The sequence below is a fragment of the Corapipo altera genome, unplaced genomic scaffold (genome assembly GCF_003945725.1).
Source record: "Corapipo altera isolate COAL_440 unplaced genomic scaffold, ASM394572v1 57, whole genome shotgun sequence".
NCBI lineage: Eukaryota > Metazoa > Chordata > Aves > Passeriformes > Pipridae > Corapipo > Corapipo altera.
The window spans coordinates 3,386,071-3,413,549 of record NW_020884905.1 but is presented as its reverse complement, the minus strand read 5'-3'; the positions used below and the strand labels follow the sequence as shown (position 1 = coordinate 3,413,549).

The window sequence follows — 27,479 nt, the reverse complement described above, 5'->3', positions numbered from 1 at the left end:
CACCTCCCCGTTCTGGCTGCTACTGAAACAGGTACTGCCTTAAGCTGAATACTTAACATTATTGAGTGATTGATAAGAGAATTCACTTCTAAGTTGCACATACGTGCTTTGTTACAAGGCCTTGATAAGGGAACTTATAAGGAAACTTGATAAGGAAACAGTCTGACCCTTCCCAGACTCCCTGGCAGCCAGGACACCAGGCTGTCACTGCTGGGACCAAAGGCCCTTCCCTGGGGGCAGCTGCACTGAGCCCATGGGTGCTCCACTTGCCTCCCCACCCCACTCCCCCCCCCAAAACACAGCCACACTGGGTTTTCCTGAGCAGAGTCCAAGACATCACATTCCACAAGGCAGTTTATCCTGGCACAGTAACACAACTCGAGACAGCCCCTCCAAGGAGCACCCCCAACCCAAGAACCCCCAGGTCCTACTATCTCAGTTTCATAAGTGCCTTGTTTCCCATTAGACTTACTGAAGTTGTTTGCACAGTTAAAACATGGATCAAATACGCTAAGTGAGGAATGTTTTGATTTAAGATAGTGATTGTTGGTGTAAATACTGCTCTTGAAAGAGAAAAGGAGGCCTGTGATTTATTGTAAACAAGCGTTTTGTTCCAACAAAAGCTTCAACTTGATGCAACAGCAATAAATATGAAGGTTCTGTACAACAAATCACATTAAACATGTTTTCCAGTTGTTAACGGCAGGAATCTTCTCTGCCCAAAACCTCTCAGCCATCACTCAGATTTTTTTCACCAAGAACATGACCACTTTACACTTGAGTGCATTGCTGGTTACAAATACTTATTAGTTTGTGGTTGGAGCACAGTAGCAAGTTTGAGACAAGAATTAGCATGAGCACAGTATTTCTTAAATAAAGCCGCTGTTCACAAAACAGTACTCTCTTAACCCAAGCTGCATATTATCACATAGGGTAAGAAGATGTGACTTTATTGTGGCCTAGTACTTCAGTTTAATCATTCAAGGATTGCATTTAAGACAGGATACCTAAAGCAATTAACCTTTCAGATATTTAAATAAAGCTGAAAATGAATTAAGGGGCCAGGATTCAGTAGTAATATGGATGACCGGCTTTAAAATCATATGGATTGAACAACTTTATACCTAAAGCATCTATAAATTAAACATTAACAGATAAGAACTGAGCACAGTATCAAGGTGTTTTATGGACCTCCAATTCTGCAAGATTATGAACACAGATGTAAATCTGAAGAGCAGCAAGGGGATAATAAAGGTGGTAGAGTGGTCATGCCATGTGGAGTGCCAGGATCAGATGGTGTTTATTTACTTGAGACTTAACAATGACTCATAGATGCTACTAGAAAAAAAAGGGTAACAGTAACACACTGCAGCTCACTTACTTTCCAGCTCTTTCCTAGCTGTTACTATCTCATCCAATTTAAGCAATATTCCATGGTCCTGAACAATCCAGCTTCTGTCCTGCAGTTCAGGTCTAGCTCTCACATAAATCTTCTTGATCTACTGCAAGAAGTAAGTAAAAGTCTAGCTAAATTTGGAGGGACAGTAAAGAGTCAAGACTATGCATAACTATTAACTTCTTTCTCATATTACACAGCAGATTCCCACCCTATGCAAGCTTCCGTTTTTTAACTGGTAGCACACTTCTGCTATCAGTATTTTTGAAAATTAATTAACTTCAGTTTTCATACAATAGCTTAGTCCACAAACTCCTTACTTTTCAAAATTTGCTACACCTTAATTTGGGTTAAAGATTTCAACTGAAATACAACAATTTACAGGTTTTGAAATGGATGCTGGTATTGCTGCTAGACCACATAGATGATTTTAAGAAATAACATTCTAAAATTCTTGGCCCCCACCCTGGTTCACCATACAGTGACTTAATTAAGAAGTGTTGAACTACTTAAACATTCAGGATGTAAGCATGAGGTAACAAATGTGTAAACAGAATCTGATTTAAGTCTTATATTACAACCTGCCCATTCTAGAATAAAATTCTAATTTTCCACAGTTAAAAAATTATTAATGTGCAAATTCTGCCATGCCAAGATATTAGTAAACTTCAATCTCACAATTCAGTTTATTCGTAACAGCAGCTTGGACTTGGACACATTATTTGCAGTAGTGTTGATTCTTCAGAAAACTACTCGGGATAAAAATCCTTCGCAGGTATTTCACAAGTGAGCAGTGATTTTCACAGAATTGTAAGATGTTCCATCTCCTGATGTGGTGGCACAGTGAATACTTTCATCCTGTTCAAGATCTGACAAAGTGCACAGAACGGTCAAGCATGCAGAGTTTTTGTTTCCATAACACAGCACTGAACACCAGAAGTACTTCTGGCCTCTGCCCGATCATTCGGTGGCATGTTCATTCTTTGAGAAGCCCTGTCATAAGGTACTTACTGAAGGGCAAGAGTGAAAGAACCATTAATAAAATCTGAGTAAAGAAATATCTTTTAAAAAAGGTGCAGATTGTTTTTATCAAATGTGGCAGACCACCTCTAATGGCAGGCATCAATACTCCCTTTGCTGGTGAAGAAGCTAAGAATCATTTGTATGAGAAATTTTCTTCCACAGTAAAGTTTTTAAGTTATTGAGTATTAAAGAATGCTCCATTTCCATCTGATTTGCTGTGACTTTAAGGGCAATACATAAGTACAGTTGTTTTTCTAATTCTTCATGGATATCAGAAGGAGCACCACGAAGCAGATAGTCTTTAAGTAGCTGACAGGCTTTTGCCAAGTTTGGCTGAATTACTTCTGTGGTACATCTCATTTTGCTTTGGTCACATAGTGTTCTACAGTCTGTGCCATAAATGCAGTCCAAATCTGAGTCACACTGACGATCTTTAATTATTTCCTTCAAATTCATTTCTGGCACAATTTTTCTCATGTCCATCATTTTCAAATCATATTTCTCATTATATCCCAAGTTTTTGGCACTTGTATCACACATAAGAAAGTTTCCATAAGGTCCATGGAAAATATCTTCCACAAATTCTAAAAGCCCTATAGCTATTTTTGCCTTTCTTGGCCATGATGGAGTGAACCATTGGTCCATGCTTCTTCTGAAGCCAGAGGGAATGAAAAGTTCTATAATCCATGGAAGGCTGATTCCATAGAGAGAGGTATATTCAACTCTTTCCGTCACATAGAGATCCCCACAAAAACCCATCAACTTGGGAGTATGTTCTTTATCCTGGAGGATCACCATTAACAGAAACTCCTCTAGCTGCAGAAGTGCCCATGCAGATTTCGCCTCTGGCAAAGAGACTCTGCCATCTTTGTTTCCATCAGCAAAAGACAGGATGAGATTAACCAGTTCTGGAAGATTTCCTTGTTCACCCAATTTTGCCTAAAAGCAACAAGCAAAAAAGATTAAGTATTATTTCATTAACTACCACCAATCCATCTGGCATTCTGCCTCCTGTTATCTTGTATGAATAGCATGGTAGTGTACGTTCTAGTTTCCACTGAGTATGGATGTTACAGGACCTGGTATCAGATGCCTGAAGAGCTTCCTTTTTGCTCTATTTTAATATGCACTAAGCATATGATCTTCTGAAAGTACGAGTGTTCTCTGCATTTCAAAATGCAAACATTAAAATTCAAACATTATTCTTGGTCAGATCAGTCTTTAGAAAAATTTTATCAACTAGCTTATTCAATATTCTCTTAGAAAGAGTATGCAGAATTCAAATGTTTAGATCAGGTTTAGTTTTCAGCTGGTTAAACCTTACAGGTATAGAGAAATTACATTATAAACTACATTTTGGCCAACTATAAAAAGTACCAAGACATACTGGGTACAAATCCCATAACCTAAGTGTACTGAAATGCTTAATTTTGTTATTTGATATAACCACCTCAATTGTGTCAATACACAGAAGCCACTGCTGGAATCAGAACTGTTCCATTTTCAGCTACCATGAATGCACACACAAGGGCAAATAGGAGATATAGGAGGCATAGGAGCTATGACAATAGCAAGATAATTTTAAGAAAGAAAACCCCAAATCAGAATTAACAGAGCATCAAGGTGATTATATTATGAAAATTCTGGGGTAGCATTAAGGTAATAGAAATAAGCATCACGTGAATGTAACGCAGAAAGGACAAGTATGACTGGTCACTCTGGACAGAGAGATTGCTGCTGCTCAGTTAACACAGGAACTCTTCCCAAGCATGAACAATAACCTCAAAAGCACCAAAAAATTTTCTGTACAAATACAAGTCAAGGCTGTAAACACGCAAGATGAATGCCAACTTCCATAATTTAAAAAGTAAGGAAAAAACCTAATAATTACTTACTTCAAACTTCAAGGTAAGTACCTCTGGGAAAAACTAGTTTTGTGCTGATTATTTTTATAATATGCACTTGAACAAGGCTCATACAATAGGGTATTCTCTCCAGCTTCAGGAAAATGAGCCTTTCAGTCAAAACAGAATAAATAAGCATATACTTACTTTAAAAAGACCATATACCATTTCTTTGAATTTCTCAACAGTGGTTCCTCTTGTTGGTTTATCAAATAGGACTACTTCCTTCCTTGGTTCTGGGTCAGTACCAAAATCAAGTTGAGCAGCTTCCTCCATCTGGCATTTTATAACACTTTGCAGATTTCCCCAGATTCCTAAGTACATCTGTGCAGAAAAAGAGGGAAAAAGGTAAAAAACACTGTACAAGTCCATCTGAAGACTACCTGTCTTGCAACCACCGCTTCAGGAGTCAAATGGCAACACAGCTCAGCAAAGAGAGTCCTGTGCACAGACAATGCATAGAGCAATTGGAACAATGGCAACCTCAAATACAACACACTGCTGCAGGTACTTAGGAGACACTACACTGGCAAAACACAGCTCCACAAACAGCGGATTGGCATTACTGCCACTGTGCACAGGCTTTTATGAGGCTGCTGCTTCTAGTTGTGAAGCAGGATAGCAGAGCAGCAGTATGCTGTACAAAAGTATGCTTATTCTGTCAAACTGTGGAAGGATCCAGTATATATGTTTCCAAAACACATCTATTATAAAATAATGATGTACGCCTCTACATACAGGAATAATCTATACTATTGTATATAGGTGCATATTGTATAAATTAATAGTATGTATTATATCTTCCACTCATAGATATTTTTACGTACGTACACACACACGCTCTGCATGTCACAGCAAATGAAGTTTGAAATAATCTGTATTAAACAGATACAACTTGCTGACACTGAGGTCTTCTTGATGTTCCAGACAATGACATTTCAGTGGAAAATAACAGAACTAGGTTGGATGACTAAAGCCTTACCTGATTGTTGGGCTTTGTTGACAAACATTTTCCAAAATACAATGTTTCTTTAGCACAAAGACTACTACATGCTGACCCATCAATAACTCCAGTCTTGTATTTATCACACTGAAACAAATACGGAGAAATATATTTAATAAATTGCCTGAGAAAGGAGACAACAACCGCATCTCTTCCAACTCTTGAAAGAAAACAATTTTATTAACTCTCTACCAAAATAATGTTAAGAATCACAAGTGGTTTTATCTGTAACTGAAGTTGTAATCTTACAATTCAATATGAGAATTTGATTAAATTACACAGGGCACTGACTGAATTGGCAGTGGAATTAGTCAAACACTTTAGAAAGCTATGCTAAATATACTTACTATTATTTTCCTACAGTCATGTCCTCTGCATAGCTCTGTGTAGGTGGAGTACTGAACATACATAACCCAGCTGCCAATAAACACTACCAACCAAGAGATGAAGAGATACTTCATGCGCACGTACGACAAACGTACCTAGAGGACACAAAGAGAAAATACGATTTGCAATTCACTGAGCAGCAGTAAACATGACTTACTATTTCACCTTTAAGGAATTTGACTTCCACAGTGATAAAATAAGCAGACTACATTACATGGAACATTCGCTTCCTTCAGGGAGCAAAACTGACAGGGGAGGTCAGTTTGACTTATGTAAATGGAAGGAAAATTGAGATATAAATAAATAGAAGAAAAGGTGTCAGACCCTTATAGGGCAAGCCAGACTGCAAAAACCAATTTGATCAAAATCATAAACTGCCAGAGCTCAATTACATGCATTTTTCTCTAAGACCAGTTACTTTTGTTCCACTCATGGTAAATCAAATCCAACAGATCAGGACTTTTTTCAAAAAATATTCTGTGTTCATGTGTAAATATGCAAGGTAGATATACAAAGAGCATGGTGGATGTCAGGGTCAGGTTCCATGTGCTGAAGTCTCCCTCTCCTTCCTTGAAATTGCACCATTTAATTATGCAAATAAAATTCCTCTGTACTAGCCTCACCTTCAGTCATCTTTCCCATAACTGTATGCAAGACTTTCCTGTTGTTTCTGTGGCCTCACATTTACAAGAAGTATTTAAAAATTAAGAATTGAGGGAGAGCTAAGTGGCTTGCAAAGTAGGAGGGATGTTTTGATCTTTTTTTTTCTTTTTTTCCCTTCAGACTCTGATGTGATAACAGTTGGATTTTCTTACTCACATCAGGATTAGAAAATAATTAGAAAGTTAACTTTAGCAACAGGATATAAGGAAAGTGCATGAGAGCAGCTATATCGGGTCAGTATGAGATGCATTTCTATGAGTATCCTGATCTTCAGCATTAGCTATAAGAAGATGCTCTCACAGACTGAGAACATATTATATATCCCAAATGTGCTTGCAGTTTCCTCTAGAAGAATTTGCTAAGCCAGATGTGATATTCTATATTTAGTAAATCTTAAATAATTTATCTTTCCTGAACTTACCCAGACTCCCTTAATAATCCACATAAGCTTTTAGCATCCACAACACCCTTTAGCAATTAATTCCACAGGTCTACTATCCACTGTACCAAGGTCAGGGACCAGACTTTATTTTGCCTAAGTCTGATTCATATTAGCTTTGTTTGAGATCCCCTAGTTCATTTATTGGAAGAGAGCAGTTATCAATTTCTGTCCACTCTCTCCCCATCTGACATGATTTTGTAAGCCTCCATCACACTCCTCCCTGTTATGTCATCTCATTTCCAGATCAACAGGTTCTAACTTAGCAGTTCCTCATACAGAAATTATTCCATGTTTGGAAAGGGTTCCAAGAAAAGTAGTAATGATGAGCAGTTTTGCTATCACATCCATAGAACTGCAGCAGACATAAATAAGTCAGTTATTTTTAACTAGGAAGACTGCAATAACTTATTAGTATTTATTAAAATATGACAAGACAACCAGCATGCATTACACCCTTTCCTCTTGGGAAGAAATGATCCAACAAAAGCGAGTTTCAAAATACCCAGAGGAGATTCCAATCCATACACCTGTGGTCCTGCCACATGCCTCAGCAGTGTATCCCTATTCCTTCATGCCTTCATACACTTGACAATCTTAAAACTACCTAGTTAAAAAAAGAGAGAGATACAACTAACTGCTTTTATTCCAGTGATAAATCTTGAGCAGGGAGATCCTTCAACCAGTTCTTCTTTTATGATATTTTATTGCACGTGTTGTAAAGACAAATAATTTCTGCTCTTTTCCTCAGAGCCACAAAGACCTTAGTTGGAGTAACATGTAATTTCCTCTGAAGCGTGGTATCCACAATAAGGATATACATTGGATGGAGTACAGAAGGAGACCAACAGTAATGCTGTGTGGTTTACAGTACATTTAGAAACAGCTAAGAAAATGTATGAGAAGGCTGGGCATAGAACACTTAAAATAAATCTGACAGCAAGGGGCTGGGCAGCATCAAAAAAAAGAAAAAAAAACATATAAAGAATACCACTAAAATGACAAAACTGCAAGCCTTTTATGGAATGTCCTAGCTTAAAAAGAAGACAAAATACCACACCTACATGCTTACAACACGAAGCATCACAATCTTCCTTGTACACCACACTACTTGAACAGACAAACAAAAAGCAGTAGAAGTCATCCTACATGTGAACCAACAGTAAGTGAAAACTTATGGGTTCAGAAATACTGCTCTCACCCCCTAAAGAAGAGAACTGCAATCTTAGTTCCAGCATAGGTGGACTCAGTCTCATCAATTCTTTCTTCCAGATCATTTTCTGTATTTAATAATTTACAATTTTCACTTACTAATTTTTTCTTTCCAGTACTCATCTCAAACCATTTGTTTAGACAGTCTTAGTGTCCCCCTCTCAAACCACACATCCTCTGCTATTCTTTTTCTTCCAGCTATTTCCAGTCTATTTTCATCCGACTCTGCAACACTGGCCTCAGTTCCCATCTTCCTCCACTTTCTGTCTTCCATCTCCAGTAAGTTTCCAGCACTACTCAGCGCCTCATCCACTTCTTCAGTTTCTCCAGCACAACTTTTCTCCTTCAGAATCCTTGTCTTGCCCCTGTACCATCCACAAGCATCCTTCTTTCTCAGCTCTGGGAAGCCAGCAGAGGTGGTATGGCAAAGCATTAGGAGAGGGTCTCTCTCCCTGTTCTCACTTCCAGAACCAAAGGAAAACTGTAAGCAGGGCAGATGGATTCTTTCCCTAGTTTAGTTCTTACACCCACACTACACAAAATAAACCAAAACAAACCTAGAGATTTATTGCTCCCTAGATCTCTAGGAAGCCCAGGATACCAGCTCAGAGGCAGCCCTCCAGCAGAGGGGGCTTTGAACGGAGAGGTGAACCAAAGCAGTAGACCTGGATCAGTTGAGAGCATACAACCAGATCTTTCTCAGTCCATCTACAGAACACAATGCGCTTTTTCTTTGCTCCCTTCATACTTTCTGCTGGTCGAATTACAAATGAATAATTTTAGCACTTAAAACAAGAACTGCTTCAGCACAGTCATGCAGGTTCAATGTCTTCCGTAATAATTTCTCATTTTTTGTTCTTATATCACCAAAAAAATCATGGTTCCATAAACATTTTTTGAATCACTAGGTTTCAACCTAGTAATAATACCACTGAGTGCTCTGTAGTTAGTGCCTGAAATTAACTAGGTGAGTCACTCATCTATTTTTACTTTGGCCTAATGTTTCTGTAACTAGATACAACATGAAAAAGAAAGAATTACTTTGCAAAAAGCACCATGAGATACAGCAACATCTAAAGAAAAGTACAAATTGTATTTGTCATTAAAGCTCGGTATTTTGATAAAATCAGATCATATTCAATTATTGATAGCTATGCAAAGAAGGCATGTTTAATCATGAGGGTTTTTGCGCACATCTTTTTATCAGGATTGACATCTAGTTGACTAGGCAAGCAACTATCTATTACTTCCACTTCCATTCCCTTGCCCAAATCCTCTGTCAAAGGTTACCACCACATGGCAGACTCTGCAGAAGCACACACAGTTAGGTGTCATACTCTGTATCACCATTTGCAGGAAAAAAAATTGTTTTCACCGGAAATTTCCAGTAGTCAAACAAATAACAAGCTGGAGCAGCTAAGGTATAGGCACATGCTCACTCTGTCTCTTTAGCTGTAGATACAGTAAACTAAGAGGGGCATCTTGGACTACCCAGCCAACTCCACAGCACCGAGCAAGTACAATTAAGATGTGCCAGGCTGAAATGAGAATGGCCTCACTCAAACCATCCTTAACTTCTTGCCTTTAAATTGTCACAGAGCTAACCTAACACATTCTATTTTCCATCTAAATATATGCCACCAGTGCATTGTTGTGAACCTAATTTCAGACAAAGGTTCATCCTGTATTTTGTAAAACAAACCCCAAACAAAACCATCACACACACGGAACTCCAGCAACAAAACTCTTGAGCATCTAACCTGAAAAGGAGGTATGTTTTTTAACAGCTTATGGTATTAGATCTAAATTTCAGGCAGGGGGTTGGGGAGGGGGGCAGGGGAGAGAAAAAGAAACCATAATCTAACAAAAACCCCCACACAAACAACACCCCCCCTCTCCCCACCCAAGGAAAAAAACCACCAAAAAACCACAAACCAAACACCAACAAAACTCACACAACAGGGATGGTGTTTACAGTTTCAGGTAAGTCCTCTTCCTTCCCACCCAACCTCTCATGGTCTTTCCCCAGCCTAGAGCTGCTGAGATCAAAAAAGAATGGTCTTCCTGAAGCTTCTCACAAAAATTTTCTCTACAAAAGTCTTCTCTTAATAGGATTACTGAAAATCCTAATAAGTTAACTTTCTTCAGTATTTCCCTTACACATAAATAAGGGGAATTCCTGATTCATAGAATCGGGAATTATAGAAAATAAGTGCTAATGATTATCTTTGATTATTTGAAAGATAAGTGATTTCCTTTAGAGATGGGATTTTGTTATTTTGCGTTTTTTAAAACTATTTCTAATAACCCCAATATATCATAGAACATAAAGCACAGAAAACTGCTGATAAAATCCAGGGAAGATCAAAAGAAATACATCTGATAATTTTAGGCAAAGCTGTTTCACGTCTAAAAACTGCTTGGGAACCCAAGCTTCAGGGACAACAAACCCTCTATGTTTCTCCGTGTTTCTTGCTGAAACTTTCCATGAACCTTTATAACACTGAACTTTAAACCAATGTGCTATTTAATGCAAATCTGTATTAATCGCATACCATTTAGTACAACCTCAGAGACCAGCAGTGGCCTGCAGGCGTCAGGACCACTGCAGGATATCGACCATATTTATGTACAGAATAATGTATATATGGATTTATCCAAATTTGTCCTCCTTCTCAGGCAGAAAGCAAATGCGTTTGAGACAGAAAATCCTTCCCAAATGCCATCTGACTACATCACATATTTGGCAAGAAGTTCCAGAGAAGCAAGGTTTATTTTGAGCTCAGCGCTGTGCCAATGCAGTCGTGTAGCTTTTGACTTGCAAAAGCCATCCTGCCAGTTCAGAGCATGGACAACAGCATCCATCTGCTTAAAGACAACCACAAGCTTTCACTCTGATTCAAGGGGAATTACTTTTCTAAGGACTTCCTTATCACATTCAGCAAAAGGAGTGTTCATTATTTTGATTTCTTCCCATACATTCCTCCTATCCAATTTCTATTCCTTCCCCCCAATCAGCCTGTGAGTGTAGACACACTTAGTCCACTTCATCCAGCACGTGCAAGTGCTGCATGTGCAGCAGGGACAGGATTTACTGAGCCTGGTTTGGTCACGTGCACTAATGCACCCACAGTGCAGAGGACTCACTGCACATATGCCATGCACGTCACTGGAACACATTTCTGAGCAAGGAGTCCCAGTGTTGCATTTAGGGAGCAACACATACAGACAGACTCCATTTGAAATTGTGACAAACTGCTAGGAAACTTGTAATAAGAACATATTCAGGGCAACAGGAGGACAGAGTTCCAAAAGTATCAAAAAGGAAGAAAGTGTTCAAATTCAGGAAACAATTTCTCTTTTCAACTTTACTCTTCCATCAAGACGCTTAAATATGAGCCAGGGAACACAAGAATGAGGGAAAGCACTTGTAATGCTTGATGTTTCAGAGTCAACTTCTTCCATCACTTGTATATTCTGCTAAGTCATGTGCATTGAATAATAATTAGACATTCATCCCCTGAAATAGAACTGGAAAACCACTTCTGGCAAAACTCAAGCCTGGATGAACTCCAAAGCATATGGAGAGTAGTGAATCAACATGCAACATAACTTGACAGTTTTTTGTTAAGTGTACTTTTTATTTAAAACACTTTTACGGTTAAAGAGTATGAAAGTATTTCTTTGTTTAGTAGTACAGAGAGCTTAATTCTGCAAAGTATTCCAGATAACCATAGCGCACTTATCTCCTCCAAATCAGAGCTGTTTACTCCATTTGTTTTACACACTAGCAACAGGAAAGGACGGATAAAAAAAAATGTAGGCCAATCATGTTAGAAATCCTCTTTTGTTCTCTGTTCAGGTTGGTTCGTGGATCATGGGATGCACTTCAGGTATGCTGACATGATGTCTGAGAGCATTAGCCCACACTGTCTTGGATGCCATGTAATGGACACATTCACATCTTTAAGAGCACAAGTGAATTCTTAAGATTATGTCAGTGTCTTGAATTATTTTGTATCCTGAGTAACTAAACTGAGTAAACAGAGCTGAGGTATCTTTTGAAATAAAATAGTGACCAAGATGGAAAATGGGTTCTCTCTCCTTAAAAGGTTAAACAAAACAAAAGGGATTAAAATCTTAAAGCAAAGAGATGATACAGGAAATTTCTGTTATGTGTGGCTTTAAACTTGCTTATTCTTTGGCCCTTCAAAGACAGTCTCCTGTACATTACTTAAGTCCATGGGGCACTTCTAAAGAGTCTGAAAACTTGGTCCAGAACCTCTAGAGGCCAGAAAGTTTCCAAGCATGCAAGTGCTCTTTACATGATTATTGTCGTGAGCAACCCTGCTGGCTTGTCCTCTGCCTCTCGATACAATTGGTAACTACAGCTATCAGAAGGAACTTCAGGTCAATGTCTCCTAAATTTGGGACACTAACCTCTCTTTATAAAACACAAAATCCCAGTGTTAATCACCCAACTGAAAAATCCTATAAATACAATTAGATTACTTTTTTGTGATCTTTAGTAGCATTCAAAAGTTTGTCGGGTTTTACAGTATTTTTGGGTATTTTTTGCTATTATTAAATTACCTATGGATCTAGAATTCTGCATAAAAGCTGAAGAGCAAGTAAATTTGCCATAGACTATCTGCTGCAAACCAACTCATAACATCCTGCTCCTAAGTACAACAGGAAAACTAGAACAGGTATTAAATTTTGTCTCGCAGAACCTGATGTTCTGTCAAGACATTTCACAACACAGTTTTTGAGTCTGGAACACCAGCCATCAAAAGTTGGAATTCACTCAGTGATAACCTTCCACTGTACAAACACCTTCCCCACTGTGCTACTTGAAATGCTCATAGAAATACTACACAAATCTTTTATCTTGCTCAGAGGCCTCGGTGAGTTAAGCCTAACATTTACTTAGAGAGCACTGGCTTCTTTAGAGACAAATCCCCATAAAGCACTCAGCAATTAGTGCAGTTAAACCATGACTACATTTGTCAAGCACCAACAGTAATGTGCAGTGACAACAGAAGCCAATATATTGATAGCTTGCTGCCATTCCACAGATGCATCAAACATCAGCATAGCAGCTAAAATTAACACAGAAAAATATGTTTATGTTCACAAAACCACTATTTTAGATCTCCTAAAACGAATCTGTAGAATATTCAAAAGCAGCGTCCAGTATAAAAAAGCACAGTCAGAAATATTTTTTTAATTTGCAATAGAAACAAAAATTTAGCTTCTTTGGCTTTTCTAATAAATAATTTTGCTGTCTTCCTGTTTCTCAGTGGACTTCAAAATAACATATTTTGCTTGGAAGGCCTTAAATTAAATTTTGAGAAGAAAAGAGACCAATGTTATCAGACATCCCCATATAATGATCAGAGAGAGGTTATAAAGGCAAAGGAAGCAAACAATTTGGAAAACCCTAATTTGAATGGTAGTGTATAGATTACAAATTCATTTTTACTTGTATTGAAGGCTTTCTCCTATAGGAATCCAAATGCTTTACAAATGTCTAATTCAGTAAATAGATCTACAGTAATCTTTTCCGGTCTAAAGCTCAAGTGATACTGACCCAGATTTGCAGATACATAACAAAAAACAAATACTAAAGAGGGTAAGATTATACTATGTCTGCATGCTTTTCCTTAAACATTATACCCTCTTCTGGGCACTTCCAAAACCAGAGTAAGACTGGAAAAGTTCCAGATAAGAAGAAACTAAAACATTCAAGATTTTAAAATGCATCCAAACAAAGTATAAATTTTTTTAATACAATGGTCACGAAGCATATCAACAGATGATGGACACATAAGTAGCATATATAAGAAAAGTAAATATTTCTCTGCTCCAACTTAACAAATACTCATTTTAGCTACAATTTATTTAAAATACAATCCAACCGATAAAAAGGAAACCCAGAGGACAGCTATCAAGAAACCACAGGGTCATATCTGACTGACATTTCACAGCAGAACTTTCCACAACACGACAGATACAGCACTTCCAACCAATACGTCACTACTCAGGTAACTTAAGTAATGCAAATGTGTACTTGTATACGTAAATACAGAAGTCTGTCTACGAACACATACACAAATGCATGGAGCAATTACCTACTGGGCAGCAGAAGAAAAGTGCCCGACGCTAATTTTTTTAGAACACGTGAAAAAACGAGTCTGCTCATGCAAGCTCTATTCCCCCCCGACAGGACGGGTGCCCGCGGCAGCGGCGATAGGTGTAAAGGCGGGACGTGGAGAGGGCTCCCCGGGCCCGGCGGTGCCGCAGGTGTGGCTGCCCCGCCGACAATCCCCCGAGAGCGCGGGGACACCGCGGACCGGCCGCGGCGTAACAGGTCCCGCGGCGCTCGAGGAGGGCGCTCCGCGCACCACCAAGGCCCGACCCGCCCGGCGGGGGCGGCGAGAGGCACCGCGACCCCGGGGCCGCCGCCACCTGCTCTGGTGCCCCGACACCCGCCCCAGCCCCGGAGCCGCCACCGCCCGCGGGCCGAGCCCCGGCCGCCGCCAGGCGCCGGCGGGAGGGAGCGGCGGCCGCGCCGGGTCGGGGGGAGCGGCGAGAGCCCTGCGGGGGGCGCCCGCTCCGGAGGGAACTTGGCGGGGAGAGACGGGCGCCGGCACCGGCCCCTCGCCGGCCTACCTGCGCGGAGTGGGGCTTTCTCAGCCAGGCCCCCGGGAAGAGCCGCCTCGCCATGGCAATCACACATCCCCGCAGCGGGCGGCGGTCGGAGGCGGAGCGGCGAGGAGCGCTCCCCCGCCTGCCGCTGCAGCCGCGCCGCCGACTCCCCGGGGCTCGGCACGGAGAGGGAAGCGCTGCCTCGGGCACCGGCGGCCGCCGAGAGACGGCGGCTGTCAGCGGGCAGAGCAGCCGGGCGGGCAGCTGCCGCCTCAGCCGCCGCACAAGCCGCTCACGCCGCTGCTCGAAGGAGTCGAACGCAGCAGCTGTGAGGGAGCGAGGCGGGGCGGAGTGGGCGAGGACGGGGAGCCCCCGCCCCGGCGGTCGGCGCTCAGCGCGTTGGCCGTGCCCGCCCCGAGACTCCGGGGCTGTCCCGGCCCGTCTTCCCGCTCCAGGGCCGTGCGGGGCTCGTGGAGCTTACAGCCACCCCCGGGTTCCGCTCCTGTCTGCCAGAAGGCGCTCGGGCGCTGTCTGGGGACAATTATGGAGAAGTCAGTTAATAAAAAACGTGTGTCGTTGATTGCGAACAGGCTCCTGTCATTTACTGGGCAGGGTATTAAAAACAGCTGCAGGCTTGTTGCAGTCTTAAAAAAAAAAAAAAAAAAAAGGAGTCTTTCCTTCGAAATAAGGAAGGGGCGTTTGCCTGGGCCCGTTTTAACACACCGGAGGGAATTCTTTACTGTGAGGGTGGTGAGGTGGAGAACAAGTTGCTCAGGGAAGCTGTGGTTGCCCCGTGCATGGAAGTGTCCAAGGCCAGGTTGGGTGGGGCTCTGAGCAACCTGGGCAAGAGGGTTGGAACTGGTTTATCTTTAATTATCTGGGTCCCTTCCAACCCAAGCCACTCTATGATTCTACGCTAGTGCCATAAAGTGGGGGCAAAGTCATGAATTTCTTCTTTGCCAGAGGATTTCTCAACCCTTCATGCACTGTGGGAAGTCTCAGTCCAATTGAAATTTGTGGAAACACTGTTAACTTCAAATAAAATAGCCCTTTCTTATGCAAAGTTTGGTTTTTGTCCAGCCTTCTTGTGTTTGTGACTTGATTGTGACTCCTTTTAGCGCAGGGGCTATGGGGCCTATAGGGCCTATGGAGTCCTTGAGGCCTATGAGACCCAGAAGGCCTATGGGGAGTCAAAGTCAGAAGCTGGGAGTTTCCAGTTCTGATGCTTTTTGTCTGTGAGACTTTGGGCACAAATATTATGCCATGGTGTGGGCATAAAATGAGATGAATGTAGCACATTATAGCTTTGGGTGTTCAGTGCAGAAGGCAGCTTTGATGAAAAGATAGGTCACGAAAATACTATTGTAGGGATAAGCTGCCATTTTTTGGCAGGGCTTACTTTTAAAGAAAATGTGTCTGTGGCTGATTTTTGAATTATATAATTACTGCCAGAGTGACCCTGAAGTATAAATCTGAAAATTAATTAGTAAGATTTGGCACTCCTGTAAAAGCAATCCTGGTTTTAATAACAGCCAATGACTCTCACGGTATGGAGGTTTTCTTCTCTTCCTCTTCAGGAGACCCAGATGGCTGCACTTTCTGCATCACCTCCCACTACAGTTCAGTGATTTGCATGAGTTTAGCTTGATTACGGACATGAAATGGAACAGCTACACAAGAGGATTCCACAGAGCAAACAGTTTAACATTTTGCTGAATAACTGCAAGCCCTTACTTCATCCAGCGCTCTATGTCAACCCTTGCATTGACAGGCAGAGAGTAATTGTGAAATGTGGGTCTCCCATATGGCTGGTAAGGATCTAAATGTCTCATTCCTGTTACATCTAGATCCAAACAGTTCCTGGTATATGTTCATTAGGGGATATATTTTTCACTTAGTACATGAGATCTTCATCATTTGTGAGATGCGTTATTCCAGCACTGAAGTACTCTTTGTGATCAGGCTTTGCCAAATGCTAAAAAATGAGGCTATATCAGCCTTTTTGAGTTACCTGTTAAATTCCCAGTTAAGCCTCAGTAGAGGCAACTCCCATAAAAAGTTAAGGCCACATAAGGCAGAAAAGGTCTAACATGCACTGACTTGGCATTCGCTGGTTGTGCAAAACCAAAGAAATATTCTAAAACTGGGGAGCAAATGCAGAAAAACCACAGAGGTAGAATATGAGTCATATTGATGTATTATTTACTTTACAGCCTTTCAATTCTGCAGTTCACGCATTACCCATTTTTGTATGCCAATGCCAAAACTTTGGTATATCTTAATGTCCAAGCAGTGGACATTATGCTGATTTATTGCTACCTATTAATATTTAAGTTTCCTGTCCAGCTATAACAACACTGAATATTGTTATTGTAGTGATGTAGGGTTTGTGTATAAGGTAGAAATCAACTGCTAATTATACAAGTGCAACGTTTGTCACTCACAGTGTCAAAAGGTAAATGTGGTTTTTTAATACCTTCTTACCTTCATCTGCAGTTCTATGAGAACTTGGAGCCTATTACACATTAGGAATAACTCAGAAAAATCAAAGAATGGTTGCGAATGCTGAAGTCTCCAGGAATTCTGAACATATAAGAAATGAAAATGTGAGACAAATGAAAATACTGAAAAACTACAGAGAAGAATCTGATTTCTTCAAGATAGTATAACATGCACCTTTAAAAATATAATAAAGAATTTTATCCAAATTCAAGGGAAGTTTCTTTTACTTGAGCAAGAAATACAGGTTTTAACATTAAATGAAATTAATATTAAATGAATTAACGTTAACTTATTGCAATGGTGCTGGACTTGCTTCTTTCAGTTATTTGAAGCAGGTGCCCCCATATACTGATTTAACTGGAATGCTGTCATAAGAGACTCCATGGGGAATCCTCAGGGTTCACACATTGTCCCCACCATCATATTATATGCAGGGAGCCTCTGGCTAATGTTAATAATCACAAGACTTCTGACGTTGATAATCACAAAATTTCTCTGTCTCACAGCAGCTTTGCCAACTTCCAGTCTCCTAGCACGGTATCCTAGATCAGTGCTCTTTTTCTTTGGATAGGCCTAAGAAATATTCTATGATCCTGAGCAGTTGCCACAGTTTTAAAATATTACAGCACTAGTAGGAATGAAATTCCTTAACATTTGCCATTTAATTAACATTTAATAAGTGTATTTACACAATATATAACATTACAATAAGTTAAAATTACCTGTATTTTCTACATGAAGTCTAGAAAAATTTAGAGATTTCTCTCTTTTCCTATTACTCAGCTATCTATTTGCTAAGAGATCTATCTAGGAGTGTGTTTTTATACACACCATACTTCCTTAGGCCTGTCTTTGTGGATGAGAATGAAGATTTGCGGACCCATCCAACCTTTAGACCTAAAACTTTCCCTCATGCTCCCTTTGTAGTGAGATTCTGTTTCCTTCCCCTCTGCAAATTTCTGTGAATTCTGACTTAATCACTGTGTTAACTTTAATTTTGTCCTAATAGATTGTTTCCTATCACATTCAGATTTTTATAAATGCTAATGCTTCTATTACAATAATAGGTGGAGCCATCTTTTACCCAGAAAGCAGACACAGCCTGTTAAGGATTCCCTTGTGGCTTAACTTGGTATAAACAAATCATTAATCTATTTGAGGAAACAGACTCTTCCAGCCAGCAAGTTTCATTTCTAAGGCTGTATTTACATGGTCAGTTAAATCTCACATAAATCCACCCTGCTACAGAAGCAGATGCTGTCACCTTCTCTTGCTGTTGGAGAAGGTGCCTACCTTCTCCCTTGGGTTGGCACAACCATTTCTTTGTATAAAGAACTAGATCAAAGATCTGAACTAAAAATTAATCTTGATTCTTTTTTCCTCTGAGTTAGGTTAGAGGCAGTCCAATTCCTTTCATCAGTGGCTTGGACTTAAGGCTGCAGTACACTGGCTGTTTGTAACCGCTGAAACCTTTATCTTATGTAAACACATATCAGTATAAAAAATCGTGTTTTAATACAGTCCGATAAATTATATAAATGTATGTGATTCATTTGTAGCTCTTGATTGAGATTAGATACAATCATTATTATTAAACGTTCAGAGACACTGATTAATCTGAGATACAAGTATTTACTTTGAGACACGTCTGTTTTATTCTGTTATACTTTTTAAAATGTAAAATGTACTAGAAAACATTACAGTAAATAGGTCTTAATAACATAACATGTTTAGAGTAAATAGTTCTTTATAAATCCAGAATAGAAAACTTTACATGTTACAGTCTTGTATATGTTAGAGGACTGAAAAAACTCCAGAAATGCTGTGCTCAGAAGAAAAGATTTGAAGGTGGTCATTATTTCAGTAATAGTCAATTGTAGGCAAAGGCTAAACAACAGTTCACATTTGTGTTTGTATTGTTTCAAAGTGTACAAAGACAACACAATTCAGATTCAATCAACCAATAAAATTAAGGTTCATTTGTACATATTTGTCTTTCAAGGCTATTTCCTCTATAATTGTAAGAGTTATGAGGTTTAAGAATTTTTCTCAAGATTAATTGAAGTTATATGTTAAAATGCATGGTGAGTACACTTGCTAAGATTAATCTATTTCTGATTTGGAAAGTCTTTTATCGTTTTCAGAGAACTTATTTTTGTTAATGATTTTTAAATGTATCCAGCTTTCAACATGGTTATTTATTATCCAGGCTGTTTTCTTCTTTGAATTAGTGGCAAAATAAAGTTATAATCCACTATGAACTTCTATTCACAGTATTTGAAGTAAAATACTTCTTTGTTCTGTTTATTTTATGCTCACGGTAGTCATCTGTTAAAAAACACAAACATTTTTATAATAGAAATGTTAGAGTCTTATTCCTATTTATGGACTTTCCCATAAAGATAAACAGTGTAGTTGGCATTTTCTTAATGCCCTACTCCCATTTCCTAAAAATTCTTCCCCTGAATTAGCACTTCCTTCTTCCTGCTTACTTTATAACTCAGAGAGCCGGGAAACATCCAAGTTCTAGCCCACAGTCTTTCAAAAATCCTCTTAGTTCCTAAATACTGGATTCCAGTACTGAAGCCAGTACATGCTGATATAAGAAGGTCAATGATGAGAAGGATATGTTGGCAGAATTCTATTCAGAAAGACTTTAACTCCTAAGGAAGTTTAGCATCAGAACAAACTACCTGGCAAGGTAGTACCTTTTTCAGCACGTGGTGCACTTAATTAAGAGCTCTGACTGAGATGCAAAGAGGAAAAGAGCTGCAATGGTTTAATGCATTGCAACCCCCAGCTGTCCTGCCATCCCCCCTGCCGGAGGACATTCCCTCAACAGAACTGTTTCAGTTCACAGTTGAGCACATTTGCTTTAATTGCCTGAGAAGACAGTTCACACTAAAATGCTAGACTATGAACCTCAGCTAGTGAGGTACAGCTCTGCCCTGCCTTCTGCCAGCTATGACATGGAGGAGAAAAATGGGCAGAAGAGCAACTACAAACAGAGCTGCTGTGTGAAACCCTTTCCTCGCTCATCCTCTACTACTTACACCTACTCCTGTGCTGTTCTCTCACTTCTACCATGCAACTCTGTGTAGCTGAATGGTGAGCTGTTAAAGTAACATCAAAAAAGAAAAAAGCCATATCAGTTCTCTGTTTTGATTCTGCATGCCACTTCAGTCTGTCATATTTAGAAATGCAGGAATAGCTTGACATTTGGAAGAAGTGGCAGAGACAGGAACTGCTTAAAATGGGATAAGAAGAAAAGCACTTCAAGTCTGCCCTAAAATCAATGTTTCCTTAAACTATATACTCCAACCTGGTGATTTTTTGGGCAGAGTGAATGAATCATTGTGTTAGGTAGGAATTTGAACTGAACTAATCATTGTGTCAGGCCTTAAATCTTACATAAGTAAATCTGCTTCAGTTCACAGGCTTTAATGAAGCTGAAAATCTGACCCCATATGAAAGAATTAGTACAATGTAGTGGCATGCCTTATCAGTCTTCATGATATTGGCAAAAATTACTAAAAACATAACACTTTGTCTCACTTGTTTTGCTACATTCAAAACCTCTATAAGTGAAAAGCAGAAATTTTGTACTGAATTGTTAAAGGATTCCGACAGTACCCTGAAAAGCAGTAATGATTAGCAGAAATGTTTAGAAAAAAAATATTTCCTTTCAGGAAACCTCTAATTGTAAGGATTATCAATTTGTTGGGTCCACGTCCTTTTTTTTTAAATGTATTTTTGGTATAATCTTATTGAAGTGGGTAATTTTGAGGTAATTTGTAATACATGAACTTTTTTATGAAGGAAGTAGCTATATTACAGAAATTCCAAGGTGTTAATTAACTATATGTACAGTTGATCTACTTAAATATTTATCACTGGGGTTCTTCTACATAAAACAGTTTTCACTTCCCTTTAAATAAACAAAACAACATGGAGTCAAGCACATTCCTGGCAGAGAGCACATGCCTTTTTTGATCCCTAGAGTAGGCAGTGTATTGATTGTATATTAATTAATTCCTGTAGCCTACTTTATAGAAAGTGCTGTGGGATTGTTGATTGAGGTATTAACTGAATTATTTTAAATTTGTCAACACCTATATTTCTACAGTACTTAGCAGGAATTCCCATTGTAAATATAATTACTAGAATAAAGTAAAACTATTTTATACTTAGATTGATAGTTTTTGAAGAAAAAATGCTGTTTAAAGAAAAATAGGGAACTGTATTCACACACAAATTTTCTTACATCATTAAAAATACCCAGGCAGAATAAATTCAGCAATCTAAAATATATGATTTATTTTCTGTTTAATAGAACACAATTCTGAACACCAGATATTTTTGAACCATCTATACAAAATAATAAAAGTGACAACACAGTAGCTACCAGGTTACAGCATTTCTAAAGGTGTTTTTTTTCCACCCAATTGAACAACAAAAGGCAATTTGGAGCACTAACAGTTTAAAACTCTATAAGTAAATAATCAAGCTTTTGCTAATAGAATATGCACTATTATTTTTATCTACATGCTTCATTTAATTTTGGCGAGGCAAGTATTACTACAGTCATAGATTGACTACACCATACCAATATGATGTTAAAGTATCTTGTCAAATTAGGCTTATGCCCAGTTCCTACAAGGCTCTGCAAGCCTGGTGCTGCAGCTCTCACTGACCAGTTCTGCCACATGCTTTTTCAGGAGTTCACAACAGAAGTTATTTTTCCCCTGTCCTCTCTCAGATCATTTTATTTCTGCATCATGGACATCACATTCCCCTCCCTCCTTCCCCACACCCCTTGCCTATCAATATTATTCAATTATTTTTAACTAGATGTTATTTTTAATCCAGATTATTTCTTTTATGAAATTTGAAGCACAGCTGAACAAAGGTTTTGCCTGCACTAGGGGTGTGTGAAGAGCACCCAAAAAGCAGGTTGTGGTCAGAACTTCTTAAACCAACCCAACTGCTAAAGAAAATGCATAATGGAACTGCAACTACAGTAATTTTGTTATTTGATGATATGGTATCTGTAAGAACATAGGCCTCAAAGGTGTATTTTAAGGTTGCTCTGTATGAATCTACATCAGCAATCATGCTATTTGCTTCCCTGTCTTTCGTTTAAAAGAAACCAAGGCTATCTTTTACATACAATTAAATCTACTAAAATTTCTATAATTTGTCTACATATATAAATAATAAACTATTGCAGTTAATTAAATCTTTTATTATCTCAGAGGAAATGCACAGAACATAAATCTTTTGCAATAAACTGAATATATTCTGTGTCATTATGGTGAACAGTGTAAGTGTTGTGCATGCCCTGAGTTCTCTTTGTATGTAGGTTCAGAGCCCTCTTTCCAAACACAGCATTCAAATGACACCATCGTCGCTCTCGGACAGAAGCTTTAAGAGAGAAAGCATTTTCTTTTGATCAAGCAGGCAAACCGACCCTTTCTAGATCTTTTATATTGCAGTGTAGCTGCACAAAAGGAAACAATTCACAAATGCACATCTCCAACCTACAACACCGATTTTGGTTTGGGATTTGGGAGTATACCTGCAAAAAAAAAAAAAGTAGTAGTGAGATAAACTGAACAGTTCTCTGAAGACACAGAGAGCCTTTGTTAGACTTTTACACCTCTAATATGGGTTAACTGGTAGCTGGTCAATGCAGTCATTGTATTTGACACAGATAGTGTGATTTCTTTGAAAATACTTCAAATTACTACAGATAGTTATTTTCTGTTTTGTCTAGATATGTACTAAATAACTTGTTATAGTTTAGGTCTGGTTTGATGTGAGATTTGCAGAGTTTTCAATCAGCTTATTTTGTGACTGCCTCTTTATACACAAACAAAGGCTTCCTGTGTGTTGACATCCCAGCTGACCTCCTCTTACCTATGTTTTATCCTAGCTTCTTGTTCACATCCATGCTATGACAACTTCAGATTGTACTGTTTTAACTACTTAATCTAATAGAAATATAGCTCTTCTGTGTTTGTAAGACCATGTTTTCCTACTATTTTAATGACACATTAGAAGAATTTCACTGGTTTACTGAGGCACAATCTGGCTTATGGTACACTTCTGCAGCGTGATGATGTTGCAAGTGAAAGTACTGTTACTTTGGCTCTATGTTGATATTTAACTAATGTTTATAGACTCATCTCAAAAACACATAGCATGAGGAAAAACAAAATAGAGAAAAATTGTCTGTGCCAGCATCCCCAAATTTTAGGGACAGAGTCACGACTGTAGAGAGGGGGATGTCAGTGCTGGTGTGAAACATGGCAAGGTGGAAAACAAACAACTGATGTAATAAGAACTGATTTTGATCCTGTATCTGTTTTTTTTTAGCTGAATGCAGATAAGCGATTCTGTGTTAGAACAGACTCTTGGCTTTCAGGCTGAGATAATAGAACATCAGTGTGGAGTGATCAAAATGCATGTCTGACAATAGCTATTACATTTGCATTAGCTAAAACAATGATACTTAGATTGCACCTTTTAAGTAAGCATATCAAAGTTAACAAATGTACCAGTATCATTATTTCATCAGCAGTGCAAGAATTAAGTAAGGAATTGATGAGTTGGCTGGTGTACTGGCCTGGGACCAGTTATGGTTATTTCTGCACAGCCCCCTTGGACTGGCAGCAGCTACAGAAAGGGCTACTGCTTTATCTTCAGCCCCTGCAGCTGAATTTCCGGGCTGCAAACAGCTCTTCAGTGTTAAGTGAAACAGCTATAAGAGTTAGCAGGGTCCTGTCATGCTGCACTGTTCAAAAGTATTTTGTCTCCATCTTCATAGATAAAGAGATGTTATCAGGAAGATGAAAAAAAAAAAAAGAAGAAAATAATAAAAGTGAGGAATTTTCCATCTGAGTGGGATTTGGCAGACCTGCTGAAAGCTTGTGAGAAGGCCCATACTGCATTCCAGGTGGTGGGAGAGCAGAAGGAATGCTGTACTAATTCTCCCTCCAGCCAGACTGATGTCCAGAACAGATTTTTCACTGCAGATGAAATGGCAATATTCTGCCATGTAACTGTGTCCTGGGGGGCTGTTAAACATATTTTAACTTCAGTTTTGAGTTAAGAGGTAAGTCTGGTCTGTACTGCTACAAAATTTAACCACAGAAGAGCTGGAAATTCTGCTCTAGCAGACATTTTTACAGTACACAAAGGAGCATAGACGCTGACAGACAAAACCATACCATAAAACTGTATAATGCCACAGTCTTCAAGAAGTTACGATGCAACCAACCACAATGTAAAATATTTGAGATTGCAATTACTTTTGCAAATCAGCAGAGCAGAGCTAAAGTGAACGAATAAAATGCTTGCTTAGGCTTTAACTCTTAAATGCTGACTCTGCATTTTAACTTCAGTCACTAACTAGAGCTTCAGTAACTGCTTTCAGATTTGTGCTTAGAGAGTAGGGGAAGGAATGCATTGCACTGGTGCGCGACTGAATTCCCAGAGAGTTTGAGAACTGGAATCTCTTTCCGATCCAAGCAATTAACCAAATTTCAAGTCTTGGCAGCTGTTTGTTTTCTGAAAGGAGGCAATTATATGACCACAGCAGCAGAATGACAGTACAGAGAGAGAAGTAAACCTCTCTTAATTCCATCTCTGAGTAATGAACTCACATTTTTATGAACTGATCTCATAAGAAAAAGGAAAAAGATTACTCAGGACTATGCTTGCATACCTTCGCAAAATTCCCACTAGCTGGAACAGTAGTAAGTTGCAGTTCTCTCACAGCTATTTTCTGGAGCTAAAGTACTGCTATATATGCTCCTAAGTCTTCTGTACAGAAAAGACAGTATTAGCAGTAAGAACACAGGAACTCATACATAAGCACTGTCAGCAAACCTAGTCAAGCACTTATTTTTTCTCCTTCAGACCCACTCACTGTCTTTAGGTACAAAAGAAGTGCTAGTAGAAATAAGATAGATGGGAGACATAATCTCTTACAATAAAAACCTTTCCTGCCCATTCCAGGATGAGGACGGTCAACCCTCAAACAGGGACAGAGACAAGGCAGGGGTGTTTAATGCTTTCTTTGCCTCTGTCTTCGGCACAGATGACGGACCAAGGGGGTCTCAGTACCCTGAGCTGGAGGACCATGACTGTGGGAATGATCAACTCCCAGTTGACCCTGAAACTGTGCGGGATCAGCTGCTGCAGCTGGATCCCTACAAATCTATGAGGCCTGATGGGATTCATCCCAGAATCCTCAAAGAGCTGCTGATGTCATCACACAACCTCTCTTGAAGCGCAGCTGGAAACGGCAAAGTGCTTGTACTAGAAAAAAGTGTGGTTTTGTGTGAAGACCAGTATCAGGGTGCCTTACCACCAGTAATATTAATGTAGTTTCCTCTGTATTGTTGTTATGTGAGGATGAAAAAATTAATATTAAAAATATTTAAAAATGCCTATTTTAAAATATTTTCAGTTCTATTTTTATATCTTTAGTATAAAGAGAGAATACTGCAATTTTATCAGAACAATTGCTAGCTAGTGGTAAGACAATTAATACAAAATTCTTTCTATCTTATAACATCACTTGCTTATTTTTTAAATTTTGAAATTGAAGATTCTTTTCTGAGTTGAGCCCTAATAAAAGCAGCATATGTGCATTGTCTCACTAATTATTATGTTTATGTAAAAATGGATGTACCATATTTGTCTTGATTTAAGATAGATCCCAGGCGAGCTTCCTCGCTGTTCCCATGCTTAGACAATGCAGATAAAATGTCCTGGGATCTAATTTTCCCTCCTTGCTGAATTGTGGTCATGACAACCATCTGTACAAGGATAAGCTTTACAGTATTGTCTTGTTCAAGGGTATCATTTTGACTTTATGTTGTGTGATACAATAAGGTAATGGAAAATAATACTGTGCAGTAGTTGGTGCTCTCATCTACATACACTGCTGACATACTTTTGGGTTTTGTGTGTTTTGGTTTGCTTGTTTAATATTTATGTGGACATTGTGGCAATGAAAGTATAAAAAACATAACAACATATTTTTAAAACCACATTAGCATTTGAGAGAAGGGCCACGGGCCAAGAGAAATGCCACTGTTCTGACTCTTCAAATTTATCCATTTCTGCTGGGTACCAGGGAATTTATATGTTGACTATGAAATTTAATTTTTCTCTGCTATGTCAGCAAGGCAAGATAGAATTTAAAAAATCCAAGACTTTGCCTTGGCAAAAGAGATTGCCTAATAGTATGTGGACAAGCACAAAGAGAGGTAAAGACAGTGCCAGGTTGTTATTATTTAGCTCCTTTCTGAAATACAGCTATTTATAAGATGATGTGGAATAAAGCTGAACATATCTATTATTAAGCACAATCTGATAGATAAACGAAGACTATTTCTTTCCCCAAAACTTCTAGAAAAGAAAGCTTTTACTGACATTGGTGGTAAAGTAATTTAATTTGATTTTGGTCACTCTGTGCCTCTAAGTACACACATAATATGTCTAGAATTGAAAACACAGGAGGAGAGATTACTTGAACTGTATTTTCAAATAATTTTGAGATATCAGCAGAAGACATAAAAGAAAGTAAGTCAAGAAAGTTCCTTCTAAAGCCACATACAGTCTTGTCAAATATTAACAGAAGAAATAACTGGTTGTTTTACTACTAGCACTGAATAGAAAACAGACAAAGATTTTAGCTTGCTCGAAATCAGATTAATCCTACATGTCTCATAGTATAGTAATGGGAATGATGGAGTGATTTAAACACTTTAAATTGCTAAAAATAGCAATTTTTACTATTGCTTTTGATTTCTTTGCCCCACATATGCCAGTGATTAACAAAGGTCCTCCTTCTGGCAATATAGGTTTGTCAATTTGAGCATTTTAACTTGGAAACCATTTGTAAAGGATCATTTGCACATTTCCAGTAAGATCCCTAACTCTGTAATAATCTGGTAAGGCTGGGCAGAAGAATAACGAATGTTACTCTTTCATTGCAAATTTCTTGTCCTTGAGTACAAGTTATTGACTTTAAGTCACCTGTGTCTATGTATCCCTTGGCCATTTGATTTACTTGGTCTAGCAGATGGATATGATGGGTAAGTCACACAGTCTCTACTCTAGAAAGGAGCTTTCTGTCCGATGGAGATTCAGTGACTTGCAAAAGTGATCAAAAAGGATGTTATAGTATGAGTTACTAAATTAAGGTGGTGGGGGATGAGGTGTCTCTGTGGGAGCTATACAGCTTGGAATTTTTCTAGCTATCAGTAATAGCTGGTCTTAAAG

At 38.9% G+C, this 27,479-nt stretch overlaps 1 protein-coding gene across 1 annotated transcript; it reads right to left on the bottom strand.

The window, feature by feature from the left end:
* Positions 1–564: 564 nt before the first annotated feature.
* DIPK1A (divergent protein kinase domain 1A) lies at positions 565–14,787 on the bottom strand. The gene is made up of 5 exons (XM_027651524.1): positions 14,703–14,787; positions 5,674–5,808; positions 5,306–5,413; positions 4,471–4,647; positions 565–3,358 (listed from the first exon to the last, which is right to left on the bottom strand). The coding sequence occupies exons 1-5, from the start codon at positions 14,754–14,756 to the stop codon at positions 2,546–2,548; spliced, it is 1,287 nt and encodes a 428-aa protein (XP_027507325.1). The 5' UTR covers positions 14,757–14,787; the 3' UTR covers positions 565–2,545.
* Between the last annotated feature and the right edge of the window lie 12,692 nt (positions 14,788–27,479).

What these genes read in the sequence shown, in the direction of transcription:
- DIPK1A (XM_027651524.1), bottom strand. Translation starts at nt 14,756, where the DNA reads ATGGCGAGGCGGCTCTTCCCGGGGGCCTGGCTGAGAAAGCCCCACTCC. An exon ending in ATGACTGTAGGAAAATAATA is followed by an intron (nt 5,414 to 5,673) that starts GTAAGTATATTT and finishes TATTTGTTTCAG; the next exon opens with TGTGATAAATACAAGACTGG. An exon ending in CAACAAAGCCCAACAATCAG is followed by an intron (nt 4,648 to 5,305) that starts GTAAGGCTTTAG and finishes TTTTCTGCACAG; the next exon opens with ATGTACTTAGGAATCTGGGG.